The 16,941-nt window shown below is 44.6% G+C and overlaps 1 protein-coding gene across 2 annotated transcripts in view; it reads right to left on the bottom strand.

Moving 5' to 3' along the window:
* The window catches only part of LOC142748001 (uncharacterized), a 96,137-nt gene that overhangs the window by 42,839 nt on the left and 36,357 nt on the right, over positions 1-16,941 (bottom strand). For both annotated transcript variants that reach the window (XM_075855117.1, XM_075855118.1), the window contains exons 6-12: positions 15,639-15,734; positions 14,839-14,949; positions 14,619-14,738; positions 8,799-8,879; positions 5,833-6,021; positions 4,399-4,492; positions 3,362-3,525 (exon numbers count right to left, since the gene is read on the bottom strand). In XM_075855117.1, coding sequence (XP_075711232.1) covers positions 3,362-3,525; positions 4,399-4,492; positions 5,833-6,021; positions 8,799-8,879; positions 14,619-14,738; positions 14,839-14,949; positions 15,639-15,734 — 855 coding nt within the window. The remainder of the gene's footprint in view (positions 1-3,361; positions 3,526-4,398; positions 4,493-5,832; positions 6,022-8,798; positions 8,880-14,618; positions 14,739-14,838; positions 14,950-15,638; positions 15,735-16,941) is intronic.

Genomic DNA, 16,941 nt, shown 5'->3' with positions numbered 1-16,941 from the left:
ACTCCAGACCTGCGGGCTTGCTCCAACCACTGCCTGTGCCCGTTGCCCCGTGGCAACATGTCGCTATGGACTTCGTCACGGATCTTCCTCCTTCTGCGAGTTGCAGTGTGATCTGGGTGGTGGTGGATCGATTTTCCAAGATGGCTCACTTCATCCCGTTGACCGCTCTGCCGTCTGCTACGTGGTTGGCTGACCTCTTCATACAGCAGATCTTCCGTCTGCACGGATTGCCCCTGCATATTGTCTCGGACAGAGGTGTCCAGTTTACCTCGAAGTTTTGGAGAGCACTCTGCGGGCTCCTTGGTGTGAAATTGGACTTCTCTTCGGCCTATCATCCCCAGTCCAACGGGCAAGTCGAGAGAGTTAACCAGATTATGGAGAACTACCTACGTCACTTTGTGTCCAGGCGCCATGATGATTGGGTGCAGTTGCTCCCGTGGGCAGAGTTCTCCTATAACAACCACACCAGTGAGTCGACCACATCCAGTCCATTTTTCATCGTCTACGGCCAACATCCTCGTATACCTCTTCCTGTTTCTACAATGTCCCAGGTGCCTGCAGCCGACTCCACCTTCAGGGACTTTCTACAGATATGGCAACAGACCCGATCTTCTATCCTCTTGGCAGTGGACCGCATGAAGAGAAAGACAGACACAAGAAGACGGGCGCCTCCGCAGTTCCTTCCAGGGACTAAAGTCTGGCTGTCCTCTAGGAATATCCGGCTGAAGGTGCCGTCATGCAAATTTGCCCCGAGGTTCCTTGGTCCCTTTGTAGTCCTGCTACAAATTAACCCGGTATCCTACAAGCTGCGGCTCCCCCCCACTCTCAGGATTCCTAACTCCTTTCACGTCTCCCTGCTAAAACCGGTGGTCCTGAACCGCTACTCCAGGACTCCTAGTCCCACAGTGGTTCCTGCGCCGGCACTCTCTTCCGGATTCCGAGTGTCTCCGGCGGGTGCGCGCGCCCGCGCGTGCACGGCCTTAAAGGGCCAGTGCGCGCGTTTTTGTAAAAACTGTAATCTGGCCCAGGATGCCCTGGGCTATAAAAAGGGCTCTGCCCTCTTGCCCTTTGCCAGAGCGTTGTTAGTTTTCCCATTGTTCGTCTTGCTTATGGTCTCCCAGTGTCTTCCAGCCTCCCAGTGTACCTTGCTCCTGTATTCCGTATCCCGTATCCTGTTTCCGTGCTACCTAGTTTTATTGCCGTGCTGTGCTAACTGCCGTGCTGTGCTACAGTCTACGCTACCCTGCTACACCTCACCGAACGACTTCCCACCGCCTGGTTCTGGACGTGTCCGCCTCGCCACTGCCTACGATTGCCTCAGGTACTCTCGCTGAACCATTGAACTGTGTACCTTCCGGTTTGGCCAGCTGCCATCCCCGCAACGCGGTACGGCCCAGTGGGTCCACATTCCGCATCGTGACATCTACACCCCGCACCGTGACAGTAATCCCGCCAATGACTGAGGCAGAGAAGGCTGGACAGGATGGATCTGTAACAGACAGCGGCTTCAACATTTGGAGCCCCATTGGAGAACTCCGGAATTCCAATCCAGGACTGGGGCATGTAGTCGGAGCCAAGGCAGGCCCAGTAGGACAGGATTGACGGCTTTAGGTAAAACAAGAAACTAAATTAGTTCCGAATGAAGGGCTCCAACTTGGAACTTCAGCGGCTTGGTTTCAGATACGATCAGGAAGAGGCAGTCCATTCACCGAGGCAACAGCCAAAGACGAATCCAGAAGGACTGTGGGCAACTGGAGAAGATCCACTAGGTCTTTTTGGATAAGTTTGCTGCGGACCCCGAGTCCAGATATGCAGAGACCCAGTGCGTCTTTTCACCAGACACTATGGTCACGGGAATGGACAGTTTAGAGGAGAACTTTCTATCTAGCGCCATTCCACCTAGGGTTGTCTTTTGCTTCTGAGGGCACAAACGCACAACATGGCCTCCGAGGACGCAATACAGACAAAGTCCTAAAGTGCGTCTGCGGTGTTTCTCCTGGGCAGACAGTTTGAGCCGGTCCACCTGCATAGGCTCCGGTGGTGGGACAACTGGTGAGGGCAACAGGGATTGCTGAAGGATAGGAGCCAGCTTAGGGAATCTTCTCTCCCGACGAACCTCTTGGGATCGCTCCTGGATCCTCATGTCAATCCGGGTGGCTAGAAGTATAATGTCATCCAGGGTAGGTGGCAGAACACGAGCGTCAAGCTCGTCTTTAATTTTATGAGATAGTCCCTGCCAGAATGTAGCCACCAAGGCCTCGTTGTTCCAGGACAGCTCTGCCGCCACGGTGCGGAACTGAATGGCGTACTCGCCCATGGAGGAGTCCCCCTGGCGAAGGGTCAGAAGAGATGCAGCTGCTGAGGAGACTCGTCCAGGTTCCTCAAATACCGTGTGAAAAGTCTGTAGAAAACACTGGAAGTCACAGGTCTCTGGTCCCTGACGTTCCCAAATAGGGTTTGCCCATGCTAGGGCCTTGCCAGTAAGGAGTGAGACTATAAATGCGATCCTTGCACCATCAGTAGGAAATTCTCTGGCATGTAGACTGAAGTGGATCTGGCACTGGTTCAGAAATCCCCTGAAGGTACTCTCGTCTTCGTCGTAGCGAGGAGGTAGTGGCAGCGAGAATCGGGAGTCAACTCTGGTACTGACAGGAGGTGTAGAAGGAGGAACAACCGGAGCAACAGGAACCAATGTGTAATGGCAATCACCGCCTGGAGGAGTTAGTACTGTCGTAATTAGCAGACAAGCATATCCGCCTGCATGGCTTGTGATGTCGTTACGGTCTTGGGTTGATCAGCGGGTCCATGGCCTGAGCGTACTGTCACGATCTGTGGACCCACTGGGCTGTACCGCCGTAGCGGAATAGCAGCTGGCCAAACAGTGTACCAAGTCAAGGTCTATATAGTCCAAGCACAAGGGTACCTGTAGCAGTTCAGACAGCCCAGATGGGACCTTGGCAGCAGACACCAGGCGTGGTGTAACACAGCAGGCGTGACCGATGGCACAAAACAACTCCAACTTTCTAAGACACAGGAACAACGGTAGCACGGGAAACAGGATACAGGTAGCAGGTACGGGAACACTGGGAACAGGATAACACTAAGGGACCATTTGCAAGACTAACACGGGTAAACACAACAATGCTCAGGCAATGAGTGAAAGGGCCGAGCCCTTTTTATAGCCCAGGACACAGCAGAACGGAGTGTAAGTGAGCGCTGGCGTCTCCTTGAGAGGAGATGCGGGCCAGTGCTCACAGATCCATGGCTGCGGCCATCATGGGGTGAGTAATCCTGATGGTCCGCGGCCGTGGACGCTACAATATATACATATACGCACACATATACACACATTGTAATATACCTGTTCCAGAGCGCGCCTCTGTCCTCCATAAATGTCACTCTCAATCCCTTCTAAACTAAACATCACACAGTATAATGTATTGGGTCCACTAGTCCTGAGGAGTAGAGAGTGGCTGAAACAGTACTCCATTTGCCCTGCAAAATCCCAAATCGCCAAAGATGTTCCTAAAGAAGGAGAACAGAGAATAGCTGGTAACTGTCAAATGGTCAATAGTACGAGCGAATATAAGAAACTTTGTAATATTTCTTTTTAGACAAAAATTTCTTTTTCTCCACTTATCAGGCTCCTTTCCTCCTCTCCCTACTCATTGTTCACTCACCCTAAATTTACTGCTAAATCCGTCTCTTTAAGGCGAGACAGACTATTAGTTTGCTGAGGGATCATGTTACATACTGCCCATAGAAGTCTAAGGGTATGTGCACACGCTAGCTTCCTTTTACGTCTGAAAAGACAGACTGTTTTCAGGAGAAAACAGCTGCGTCGTTTCAGACGAAAAAGCTCCTCCTCGCATTATGCGAGGCGTCTTTGACGCCCGTAATCTTGAGCTGCTCTTCATTGACTTCAATGAAGAATGGCTCAAATTACGTTGCAAAGAAGTGTCCTGCACTTCTTTGCCGAGGCAGTCAATTTACGCGTCGTCGTTTGACAGCTGTCAAACGACGACGCGTAAATGACAGGTCATCGGCACAGTACGTCGGCAAACCCATTCAAATGAATGGGCAGATGTTTGCCGACGTATTGTAGCCCTATTTTCAGACGTAAAACGAGGCATAATACGCCTCGTTTACGTCTGAAAATAGGTCGTGTGAACCCAGCCTTAGGCTCCACCCACCAGTTTAGGGAAAATTAAGAATTAGAGCTAAAGCTTGCAGAGGGGAAAACTTCTAAAAAATGCAGAATACAAGTCATATAATGGCCAGAAATAGTGTTATTACTCATGTACATACATATGACAGCTTATTCTGAAAAGTCACCAGAAAAGTTAGGTACGCATAATTAACGATTCTCATCATATTGATTGAAACATAACAACTCACCTTCCAAACCAGTTTGTGAACAAACTACTCCTTTGGTGGAAGGAGGAATTTTTGGACCAGTAAGGTAATGTTGTAGTATGGCCAGAGGCCCTGTCTGGTATGTAAAGAAGAGGATATGAACATTAAAAGTTATATTCACTTTAATCACAATTATACCGATTATTTAGAATTTGAAAAAGTTGGCTCTTGTTAGTACACTGCGTTACTTATTGTGTACTGGTCCTGGACTCCGTCATTGAGAAAGAGAGTTTAATCCCTCAGACCTCCATATTACCACCCCTTAAGACGTGCTTACCTCCGTAGGCAGTCCTATGTGTTAACAGGATAGCAATTAGTACTGTATAACAATTAACTTGACAGTAGTATTAAATCATTAGGCAATAGACACATATACCTATCCTCCCCATAGTTTGGTTAGTAAGGGTGCGGAGGGGCATAGTGGAAGGAAAGGTTGCTTGCACCTGCAGACACTCTAAACTTGCAGCAGGCTTCCCACATCTGCTCTATGTGGAACGCTACCACTAAGTATTACTATGTTTTGGTGAGGCCCCAGGCTCAAACCACACTATTTAGTCCCATCGTGTCCCTCCCCTAAAGAGCCTCCTCTGCTGTCCCTGTCTCCTCCATCCTGTTATGTCACGACGGATGAATGGACACCACTCTGTAATTCCCTCTTTCGTACCACATTAAGAGGAGGCTTTCTCCACACCTCAGTGGCAGAGCGCTAGCATTATGGCACTTGATAAGCGACTATGCTCTGTTCTTCTTGGGAGTTACCTGCTCCCTCCCCTGCTACTGTCCTCCTCTGCAGCCCCAGCAACCACAAGTAAGGCCCCATGCACACGACCGTGCCCGCAATCACGGCCCGCGATTGCGGGCACGGCCGGCCGCTGACTGACAGCCGCATTTTCGGGCCGTGCTCCCATACAAAGTATGGGAGCACTGCCCGCAAAATGCGAAAGAACGGACATGTTCCATAATTCCCGGAACATTTCCACGGCACTGACACCCTTCCGTAGTGCTACGGAAAGGTGTCAGTGTTCAATGAAAGTGAATGGCTCCGTTTTTGCGGACCGCAGTTGCGGTCCGCAAAAACAGAGGTTTTTTGCTGTCGTGTGCATGGGGCCTAAGACAAGGGAAGACAACATGGGGATGACATATTATGGAAAAAGACAGGGTGGGCACAAAAGCTGAAACTCAAATCATTACAAGCTGCAAGAGGGGAGGAATTAAAGTGTCAACCCCCCTTACAAACATAGACTTCAATGGAAAGGGCAGTGCGCACCTATTCATTTCATCGTATGGAGTCTGTGGCAACAGGGAATGGTCGAATGGAGTCACAAGAAAGGTGGATGTCCCAGAGGGAGGACCTGCACCTATCAGCCAATTTTGGCATAAGATGGGAATAATGAGCAGCTTAGAAATATACAATACCTCTTTCAGTGCGTTGGCAAAGGTAGTTTTTCCTACTCCAGTTTGTCCACATATAAAGAGCCTAACCTTTTTACCAGGCTTCCAGCTACCAACTTCCATAATGGGTATCTTATCAGAAGACACAGATTCAACTGGCCTGTGGTTGTATTGCAATGTGACATTTTTTGATAGCGTCTGGTTTTGCTGCTCCTAAAAAAATAAAAACGTATAATTTTAGGCCAATCAATTCACACTCAGTTTCCTTTCGCTGTGAGGTTAGTAAGGACCGTATTTCCTTAACCCCTTAAGGAATGAGGCTACTTTGACGTTAAGGGTGTGTTCACATGAGCATTGGGCTTCAGTTCATGGGTTCTGTCGACCTTTCTGTCGGAGGTACTGATGAAAGGAAAGCCAAAAATAAACTATAGTTTCCGTTTGAATTACCATTGATTCCAATGGTAATGCTTCCGTTGCAATTGGTTTCCATTTGTTTTCTTTCTGTGAGGTTTCAGTTTGGCTTTCTGTTCATCGGTTCCTCCGACGGAAAGGTCGAACGGAAGCCCGACGCTGATAAGAACAGGTCCTAAGGACGGCAGGAGATTTTTCATTTTTGAATTGCCGCATTCCGAGAACCATACAACAAAAAAGTTATGAAAAAGAGACAGCATAAATGGTGTATTTTTGATTTATTTTGGTTCTTTGTTATTACAAATTGTTCATACACACAGATTTTTTTTTTTATATTACTTAAAAAAGAAAACAATGAAAGCAGATGTGAAGTCATGGGCATAAAAAGCATATAAATCCATACATAATGGGTATTGCTTATCTGTTATTAATTTTCTTCAGAGCTGGCTACTTGGTTCCATTAGGTCAGACCAATGAAAAAGGAGTCCAGCTCTCTTTAATGCTCTTATGCACATTTAGGACATATCATGCACGGCTGCGAGTTCAGGGTGCATACCGGAGTTTTCTTACATAAGTGTTTTCAGCGTCATGGTACTCTCAGGTGAACTCATGTGTTGATGTGAGGCTGATAACTGACCTGTGATCTGTTGTATGATTTTCAATGCCATTTTTGCACTATGTTGTGTATATTATTTGTACGATTTGTGATATAAAATAACAAAATGACAAATAAAAGAATTTAAAAAAAAAGAAAAAGGAGTCCAGCTTAAATGCACTGGTCTAATGGCAATAGTATAAAGTACTTTGAAATCTACCTTGTCTTATTGAAGGCCTGGGCCTTTGATCCTTTCCGCCAAAACTGCAGTTTTGCTTGATCAGATTGACTGCTGTGTGTATGCACAAGCCCCAAACCATCAGAGAGAAAAGGATTATCAGCCAACTACCATGCATGTGTATAGGCAAATGAACCTAAGCAAGGATTGACTATTGAGATCCATTTTAGGTCCCCTGTACACGAGACAGAAATGCTGAAGATTTACAGAGAGAATTAGCGCATGGAAATTGTGCAGCACATTACAGTACCAGCCATGTGGATGAGATTTTAATATAGCTCATCCACACGCTGCAGAACATTTTCTGCATGGATATGAGAGCATGCTGCAGATTTTCATATACACAGCTTGCTCATTCTGTTAAAGGGAATGTGTTGCGAGTTTTTTTTAATTGAACAGTTAGTGTAAAAATGATTAAACAGTGTTCTAATTTTTTACTTTTTTTCACTAGTCAGGAAATATTATAAATTAGATTCTAATTTATATTTCCCAGTGCTGGTCACTAGATGGAGCAATTCCCAAAATTGCAGCATTGCATGTGGTAAAGCAACCACATTGCGTTATGCTGCAAAATTTGGGAAGACACACTCGCTCTAGTGAGCTCTCAGAATCCCCCCCTCCTTTATCCTGGCTAGTGCCGGGAGAAACGAGGGGATTGAACGGTCAAACATCCTACACTGTGTGTCGCCATTTTTTGAGCTAACACACAGTGTAGTAGGTTAACATACACTAGTAAACACACAGTGAAACACGAACATACATAGAAATAACTTACCTGCTCCAGTCGCCGCCGCTCCCTCCGGTCCGTCCGCTCCGTCTGCTACCGCCGCTCCAAGTGCACAAGTCCGGAAGCCGCGACCGGAAGTAGTAATCTTACTGTCCGGCCGCGACTTCCGGTCTACAGGAAAATGGCGCCGGACGGCGCGCAGTTCAACTTGGACTGTGTGGGAGCGGCGCATGCGCTGTTCCCACACAGACGGCGTACAGCATAGTGAATGGAACGGGCCCCGTTCGCATTCACTATGGGACTGTAGCTGCCGTATTCCATGTCTGTATGTGTCGTTAATCGACACATACAGAAATGGAAAAAAAAATGGCAGCCCCCATAGGGAAGAAAAAGTGTAAAAATAAAAAAAAGTAATGAAACACTAAAACCAAACTGATGTAAAAAAAAAAATTTTCGTGACTCTGTTCCTTTAAGGATGTTCACAACGGAATTCACCCTTTTCAATGTAAAAGGGGTGAAATCTGCAACAAAATCTGATTGCAACACAAGCAGATTTTGCTGGGGATTCACTGTAGAAAAATACACAACAAATCCGCTGCTTGCGTGGGTACACTTAGGCCCCTTGTACACGCTGAAGATGTTTCTGCAGCATGTCCAGGGGGTCCTAAAGTGTAATCCCAGTGTTTCTCCAGGTTGCTGGAGATTCCTTTTGAAGTGTATCTCCTGATCTACCTGACGCCTCTTCTACCGTTATAGTTAGATTTCTAGCAGGAGATTGGGCAGTAGTGTTGCTGAGGCTACTGTAAAATGCCGGAAAAAGTACCCAGCATAGGAGCTTTTCTGGAGAGGCTCATGAATATTACTAAAACAATCCGCCAGCTGCATCTCCTTGCCATCACATTTAAACGTCTGGTAGAACAAATAGACATGAGCAACTTTGAAGGTCCACTTTAGAGAAAAATAGAACTAGACAAATAAGATATCTGTCTGTATTATTCCAAACTATGTTTACCATCTACCTGGGTTTTTTCCTTGATTAATCGGATTATATTAATTGGAGCTGTTATTTTTCTTGCTTCATCCAAGACCGTGAGACCAACCTAAATTTTGCAGGGAGAAATTATTAGACTTATTAGATTTTTGTCAAAAGCACTTTTTCAAACTTTACCATACTCAAAACAAAACTATTGAGATCACTTCAAATTCAGTTCTCCCTTTTGTCAATAGGTCTCATCAAGGAAAAAGTTTACCTTTTGGAAGCTATGCCAACCATTTTATTAAAAAGAAACTCTAAGGCTGGGTTCACACGACCTATTTTCAGACGTAAACGAGGCGTATTATGCCTCGTTTTACGTCTGAAAATAGGGCTACAATACGTCGGCAAACATCTGCCCATTCATTTGAATGGGTTTGCCGACGTACTGTGAAGACCACCTGTAATTTACGCGTCGTCGTTTGACAGCTGTCAAACGACGACGCGTAAATTGACTGCCTCGGCAAAGAAGTGCAGGGCACTTCTTTGCCACGTAATTTGAGCCGTTCTTCATTGAACTCAATGAAGAGCAGATCAAGATATACGAGCGTCACAGACGCCTCGTATATATTACGAGGAGGAGCATTTACGGCTGAAACGACACAGCTGTTTTCTTCTGAAAACAGGCTGTCATTTCAGCCGTAAATGACAGCTAGCGTGTGAACATACCCTAAGGGGTTGTGGCCTAGTACAGCATGTAAAAGAATGCAAGTTTGAGAGCTCCTGCATAGTATCCAGACTTTTCTCCTGTTTCAGCCAGATATTACTAGACTGTGTAGACCTCCGTTTGCTTATTGTTTCTGGAGAGTGTATTTGTTCGGGATGACAATGACAAAAAGGCGCAAGAAAAAGTTGGCAGCTGGAGCGGAGCGCAAGGACCAAAAAGGCACTGCTGATAAACTGACGGAGCAGACAGGAGCATAGGTGGCTAAAAGGCAGGAAGTTGCAGCCTGATTGGAGTGATTTGTCCGGGTAAAAGCCCCATCCGTCTCTGGAAGGATAGATGGGGGTTCGACTCTTGACTTCCACGTGTCAGATTCAGACACAGTCATGGACTCCTTGGACGAGGACGCAGTTATGCCTACTGCAGCCGTGGAATACTCTCCCAATAATCAGAAGGTAGCACTAATGCCTCCTGGCCCAAAACTGACCCAGAAACACAACTGAAAAGAACCTAGACTGAAGAACCTACATTGAAGGAGAGTTTTTGTCAGTTACGCACTGTAAAACTGCTTTATCTACTGGGGAGCACGAGGTAAGATATTTCCATAATACGACATGACCTACAAAAGGTAACAGAGAACTGCGGCAGTGGAGGGCAGGGAGAGCACAATTGAAAATCAACTAGTGGGGATTTATAAAGATTGCAAGCGGTCTGCACAGCATATCTCTTCTTTACTTGCCAAGACTGATGACTTATTATGGCCATTTTACGCGTTTCGCCCTCATTCATTTCATATAATGGTAGAGCAGGCAGTCATTTCATGTCCCCCTCATATACATTTCATATAGTGGTAAAGCAAACAGCCTTTACATGTATTCCCCCATATATATTTCAAATCATTGCTATACTAAATATATACGGGTTAGTGCATGAAATGGCCACCTGATCTACCATTATATGATATTTATATGAGGGCGGAACACATACATAGCAGCCTGATTCACCATTATATAAAATGTATATGGGGGATGGAACACATGAAATGGCTGCCTGCTCTACTATTTTATTAGAATTTAATGTCAGGGTTTGACAAATGCCAGGAGAATTTTACCTGCCTAACTGCATTGTGCAAACTGTAAATCTTGGTTGAGAAGGGATAATGCTATGGGTTTGCCTTTCAGGGATTGGCCTAGGCCCCTTTGTTCCAGTGAAGGAAAATGTTAAAGTTTCAGCGTACTAAGACATTTTGGACATTTGCATGCTTCCAATTTTGTGGGAACGGGAACAGTTTGGGGAAGGCCCTTTTCTTTTCCAGAATGACTGTGTCCCAATGCACAAAGCAAGGTCCATAAAGGCATGGTTGGGTGAGTTTGGTTTGGAAGAACTTGACTGGACTGCACAAAGCCCTGACCTCAGCACCATCCAACACCTTTGGGACAAATATCAAGAAGGTAGTGGGACAAGCTTTAAGCCGGAGTTCTATGTTTATATGTAGTTTAAAATCTCGCAGCGGTTACAGATACCCTGGGTATCTGCCTGGAAGATTTCTATGAGACAGGCAGACTTTTATCCTCCGCACAGGGGGTTTAGTCAGGTTTTGCAGGTGAGGCATACATATGAAGTTCGAAGCAGGACTACGAATATGGAGTTTCAGACAGTTCTGTCGTTTGACACCTTGTATTAATAAGAATCTACAGGGTGGGCCATTTATATGGATACACCTAAATAAAATGGGAATGGTTGGTGATATTAACTTCCTGTTTGTGGCACATTAGTATATGGGAGGGGGGGAAACTTTTCCAGCTGGGTGTTGACCATGGCGGCCATTTTGAAGTTGGCCATTTTGTATCCAACTTTAGTTTTTTCAATGGGAAGAGGGTCATGTGACACATCAAACTTATCAAGAATTTCACAAGAAAATAAATGGTGTGCTTGGTTTTAAAGTTACTTTATTCTTTCATTAGTTATTTACAAGCTTCTCTTTGTTTACAGCCATTGACATGTCGCAGAGGTTAACACGTGAGGAGCGGATAGAAATTGTGTTGATGTCTGGTGAACGCAGTACCCGGGTCATTGCAGCAGATTTCAATGCAAGACACCCTACGAGACCACCCATCTCCCATGCTACAGTTTGCAAACTGCTTGCCAAGTTTCGTGAAACTGGTTCAGTGTTGGATTTGCCCAAATGTGGACGCATGAAAACGGTCACTAATGAAGAAACATCAGTGGCTGTCCTAGCTTCATTCATCAAGAGCCCACAGAGTAGCACTCGCCGCATGTCACTGGAGAGTGGCATCAGTCGAACATCCCTTCGGCGGATATTAGCTACTCACAAATGGCACTCTTACAAACTCCAGCTGCTGCAGCATCTCAACGAGGATGACCCAGATCGGCGCACTGAATTTGCAGAATGGGCAAAACAAAAATTGGAACAGGACCCTCAGTTTACACAGAACATTTTGTTCAGTGATGAGGCAAACTTTTATGTGAATGGTGAAGTTAACAAACAAAACCACCGCTATTGGTCTGACACTAACCCACGTTGGATAGATCCCTCCAAGACTGTTGGAACACAAAAATTGATGGTATGTTGTGGTATATGGGGTACAAAGATAGTGGGGCCATTTTTCATCAATGGAAACCTCAAGGCCACGGGATATCTGAAATTGCTACATGATGATGTGTTTCCCTCTTTATGCACTGAAGCTGGCACGTTCTCTGAGTTTTTCCAGCAAGATGGTGCACCACCACATTATGGGTGTCAGGTCCGAGCATTCCTAGATGAACAGTTTCCTGGAAAATGGATTGGTCGTCGTAGGCCAGTTGAATGGCCCCCTAGGTCTCCCGATCTGACCCCCTTAGACTTATCTTTGTTGCCATCTGAAGGCAATTGTCTATGCTGTGAAGATACGAGATGTGCAGCAACTGAAGCCTGTGCTAGCACTTCTTCTGCGGTGTTGCTATCAGTGTGTGAAGAGTGGGAGAAGAGGGTTGCATTGACAATCCAACACAATGGGCAGCACTTTGAACACATTTTATAAGTGGTCAGAAACTTGTAAATAACTCATGAAAGAATAAAGTAATGTTAAAACCAAGAACACCATTGTTTTTCTTGTGAAATTCTCGATAAGTTTGATGTGTCACATGACCCTCTTCCCATTGAAAAAACTAAAGTTGGATACAAAATGGCCGACTTCAAAATGGCCACCATGGTCAACACCCAGCTTGATTAGTTTCCCCCCTCCCATATACTAATGTGCCACAAACAGGAAGTTAATATCACCAACCATTCCCATTTTATTTAGGTGTATCTATATAAATGGCCCACCCTGTATTATCGGATTATCTTATAAACCATCCCATAGATCAGGGCTTCTCAAACTTTTTCTACTCGTGCCTCACCAGCCAATTCGTGGAGATGCCAGGGCCTCACCAGCGAACACATATTACCATGCAGCGCCAAACAAATACCACTGCAGTGCCTTATAATCCCACCAGCAGCACCAACCAAATACCACCATGCGGCACACAAAATAGCACCTAGCAGCCCCAAATAATACAGTGCAGCACAAAATAGCTCCACAGAAGCACCAATCAAATACCACAGTGAGGCAACATTGTCCCTTTTCTACCACTTCCCCACTGGCAACAGTATTGTGCCCCTTCTCACCCCTCTCCCACTGGCAGCAGAATTGTCCCCCTCTCACCTTTCTCCTACTGACAGCAGCATTGTCCCCTAACCACGCTTCTTCGAATGGAAGCTACATTCTGCATCAGAATTCACTCCACACCTCCCCCACTGGCAACAGCATTATACACACCCCTTCCCCTCTGATAGCAGCATTCCATCCCTTCCTACCCTTACCCCACTGGCAGTAGCATCCTCTTCTACCCTTTCCCACTTTGAACAACACTTTTTCCATTCCCATCGCTCCGAGACTGGCAGCAGCAACTCAGTGGACAGAGATTAAATGATGCTGGCTGCAGATTTAAACAAGATGATGCTAGAAGTGCGAGGGAGAGTGTCATGAGAGCTATCCAGGCTCCTCTCTTACCTCCTCTGCAGTTCATTTGTACATTCCCGACAGACTCCCACTGAACTACTCCCTGGGTGCTGGACCTGTGCAATCATGGTCATGTGACCATGATGTCACGACAGGTCCTTCACCCCTAAAAACTGCACTGATCCCCCAACCAGATGAAAATATCTATTTTTTAAATGTCACATAGGCAATCACTTGGTGATGAGTTCTTGTCACCAGATGCTCTAATCTTGCAGATTATTTTTTTCAGTTGACTCAGTATGCGTAATGCAAGGGGGCACTCCCTCAGTCTAGAAAAAGAAAGGTTCAACATGCAGAGGCGACAAGGCTTCTTTACTGTGAGAACTGTGAATCTATGGAATAGCCTACCGCAGGAGCTGGTCACAGCAGGGACAGTAGATGGCTTTACAAAAGGCTTAGATAATTTCCTAGAACAAAAAAATATTAACTGCTATGTGTAGAAATTTTTTACTTCCCCTTTCCCATCCCTTGGTTGAACTTGATGGACATGTTTCTTTTTTTCAACCGTACAAACTATGTAACTATGTAACTATGTAATATAGGTGAAATCTGTCACTGATTGCTTCCCTCACATGGCCATGGGCTGCAGACAGAAGGATTTATCAGTAAGTGTCATGATAAAATTTGCTGACTGTCTGCTAGGATCAGGAAGTAACGACAGCTAAAGAACAAGGGGTTGAACTTACATATTGTTGATTGATATTCAGCATTTTAAGGGCTTGTCCACACGGAACGGAATTGCTGCAGAAAATTTCTGCTGGGAGATGGTGACATCTCCACTAAAAAACGCAGCAATTCAATACACTTTCCACAGCAGAATTGACATGCTGTGGTCCGAAAAATATGCACCGCAGGTCAATATGTACTCAGAATTTTTACGCAGCGTGTGGATGAGATTTGTTAAATCTCACCCACTATTGCTGCTACTGTATTCTGCTGCGTATTTTCCGTCCGCAATTCCAGACTGAAAATACACAGCAATTCCGCTACGTGTGGACGAGCCCTTATGCTTATAGACATGATTTTAACGAACAGAGATCTCTAGTGTAGGATGTAGCAACGGTTGTCTTCTACTTACAGAGTTTCGACTCAGCAGGTCAGGGTGGTGCTTGAGGGCAAGTGTGACAAGAAGTTCTGAGCTCCTGCATCCCTCCATAGCAGCTCCTCTCAAAACAGCAATAATAAAATTCTCTTCTACCTGTGCAGAAAGTCCATTCATTACACATGAATATGCAGAACAGGATTATAAAGCTTATTTGAAATTTTTTATTTGAGATTTTACGTGACCTAATTCTTACCAAATTTAGGATGCTTGGATTTGAACCTCCTTTGAGAAGAGCTTGACATATAGCAATAGACAAAGAAGCTGGTCTCAAGAAGGCAGCCAAGTGTAAAGGTGTATTACCTGCCTAGAAAATACACTAAGATTTATTTTCTTGCCACAATGAAGATCACCTCTAAAAGCAATTGAAATAAAAAGCATGGAAAATTTATAACCAAATAGTAATAATAATAATAATTTGAAACATTCACTATGATAAAGTTTATAATTGCATATATTATGGTATTAAAGAAATGTTATTTTATGTTGTGAACCATTTATTACTGTGACCAAAAATACATTAGGAAAGGGATTTGTATAGTAATTTTAATGTTCATGATAATTTTTTAAAAATGCAGACAACGCATCTTGTGGTCAGATTAAAAAACTATATGTAAGGACTCAGTTAAAGGGCTTGTACTTTATTGAAAATGTTCCTAGAACTATGTCTCTGGGAATACAATTGTGTATTTTACATAAGGTTTTCAATTTTTTCCACTAAAGTCAATTGAAAAAAAACCCCAGCATGTCCCAGAAAATGTGCAGCTCTAATTCCAGATTTGAAAAACTTTGGTAAAACTCCAGTTCAATAAAATATAATAATCGGCTGTTGTTGGGACACCCCACGGCAGCTAGAACTGGACAATAGTGATATGTGTGCGGGAACTCACAATTACTGGATGCTCCTTTTGAGTCTCTAATATTTTATATTTCCTATTTAACATATTATAAAATTTTACAACAAACTTACGGTATACGCTGTTGTGACTCACATACCTGGTCTTGCAGATTTGTGTCAGCTCCCTTTTCTATCAGAAGCTGAACAGTTTCAAGACTTCTACCACAAACTGCTTCATGAAGGAGGGTAGAGTCCTGAAAATAACACAGGCATAAACCAAGCACAGCTATTTCTTTTCCAAAGATGGCGGAGGACACAATGATCTGACAGCACCTTTTTCTGCCCGATCTGTTTTTTCCCCTCCCCCCTTTTTTCCTCATCCCCAGAAATAAAAAGAGGCATAGGTGTCTGGCAGACACTTATCTAACCGATTTTATGAATACTTGGGACTGAGTCAGTTTAAATGGTATGTTCACCTTTAAAAAAAACATTTACAGTTTATATATAGAATTGACATACATAAAAATAGTTGAGTAACTTTGTAAACATTGCATTACTAATCTTGAAATAATTCTGTGTTACAACCCATATTATAGCCCAGAGCTGCATTTACAATTCTGTTGGTTGCTACTGAAATTAGTAAGCAGTCTTGCTGTCTAACATATCCTTAACAGCATATGCCTGATTGACATTGCCTTATTATTTCTCCGTCGGATGTATATATCAGTGGGAAACGTCGCCCGAACTCCCGAGGCATAGCGCTACTTGAAGAGCTGTTCCCTGGGAAACGCCTGATGTCAATGTCCATATATGGACAGTGATGTCAGGGGCTTTCTTCTACGAAGTCCCCTGCCAGAGCATCGCAGGTGCTCTGGTTGGAGTCTTCTGGCTTGGTAAGTCTAGACTTAGAAAGTACACCGATACATTTATTTCCGGAAAAGCCGAACAGACACAAAGCAGCTGAGCACAGGCACGAAGCGGCTGAGCACTCACACAAGCGTTTCAGCTGCTTCGTTTTAGCGATTGGTGGGGGGTCTCAGTGCTCGGACCCCCACCAATCAAAACTTCTGACATGTCACTATGACACTATGACATGTCAGAAGTTTGTTAAACATTTAGTTACACTTTAAGTACAAGAGGAGTAATGCAATGCTTACTTGCAGTCCACATTGACATTTTTTGCAATCTCCACTCTCAGCCAGGCACCGCACAGAGAACTTCCACACAGCCTGATTCAAGTACAGTGAAGGAAATAAGTATTTGATCCCTTGCTGATTTTGTAAGTTTGCCCACTGTCAAAGACATGAACAGTCTAGAATTTTTAGGCTAGGTTAATTTTACCAGTGAGAGATAGATTATATAAAAAAAAAAAAAGAAAATCACATAGTCAAAATTCTATATATTTATTTGCATTGTGCACAGAGAAATAAGTATTTGATCCCCTACCAACCATTAAGAGTT

Source organism: Rhinoderma darwinii, chromosome 3, assembly GCF_050947455.1.
Source record: "Rhinoderma darwinii isolate aRhiDar2 chromosome 3, aRhiDar2.hap1, whole genome shotgun sequence".
Classification (NCBI taxonomy): Eukaryota; Metazoa; Chordata; class Amphibia; order Anura; family Rhinodermatidae; genus Rhinoderma; species Rhinoderma darwinii.
This window is presented reverse-complemented; position numbering and strand designations above follow the sequence as displayed.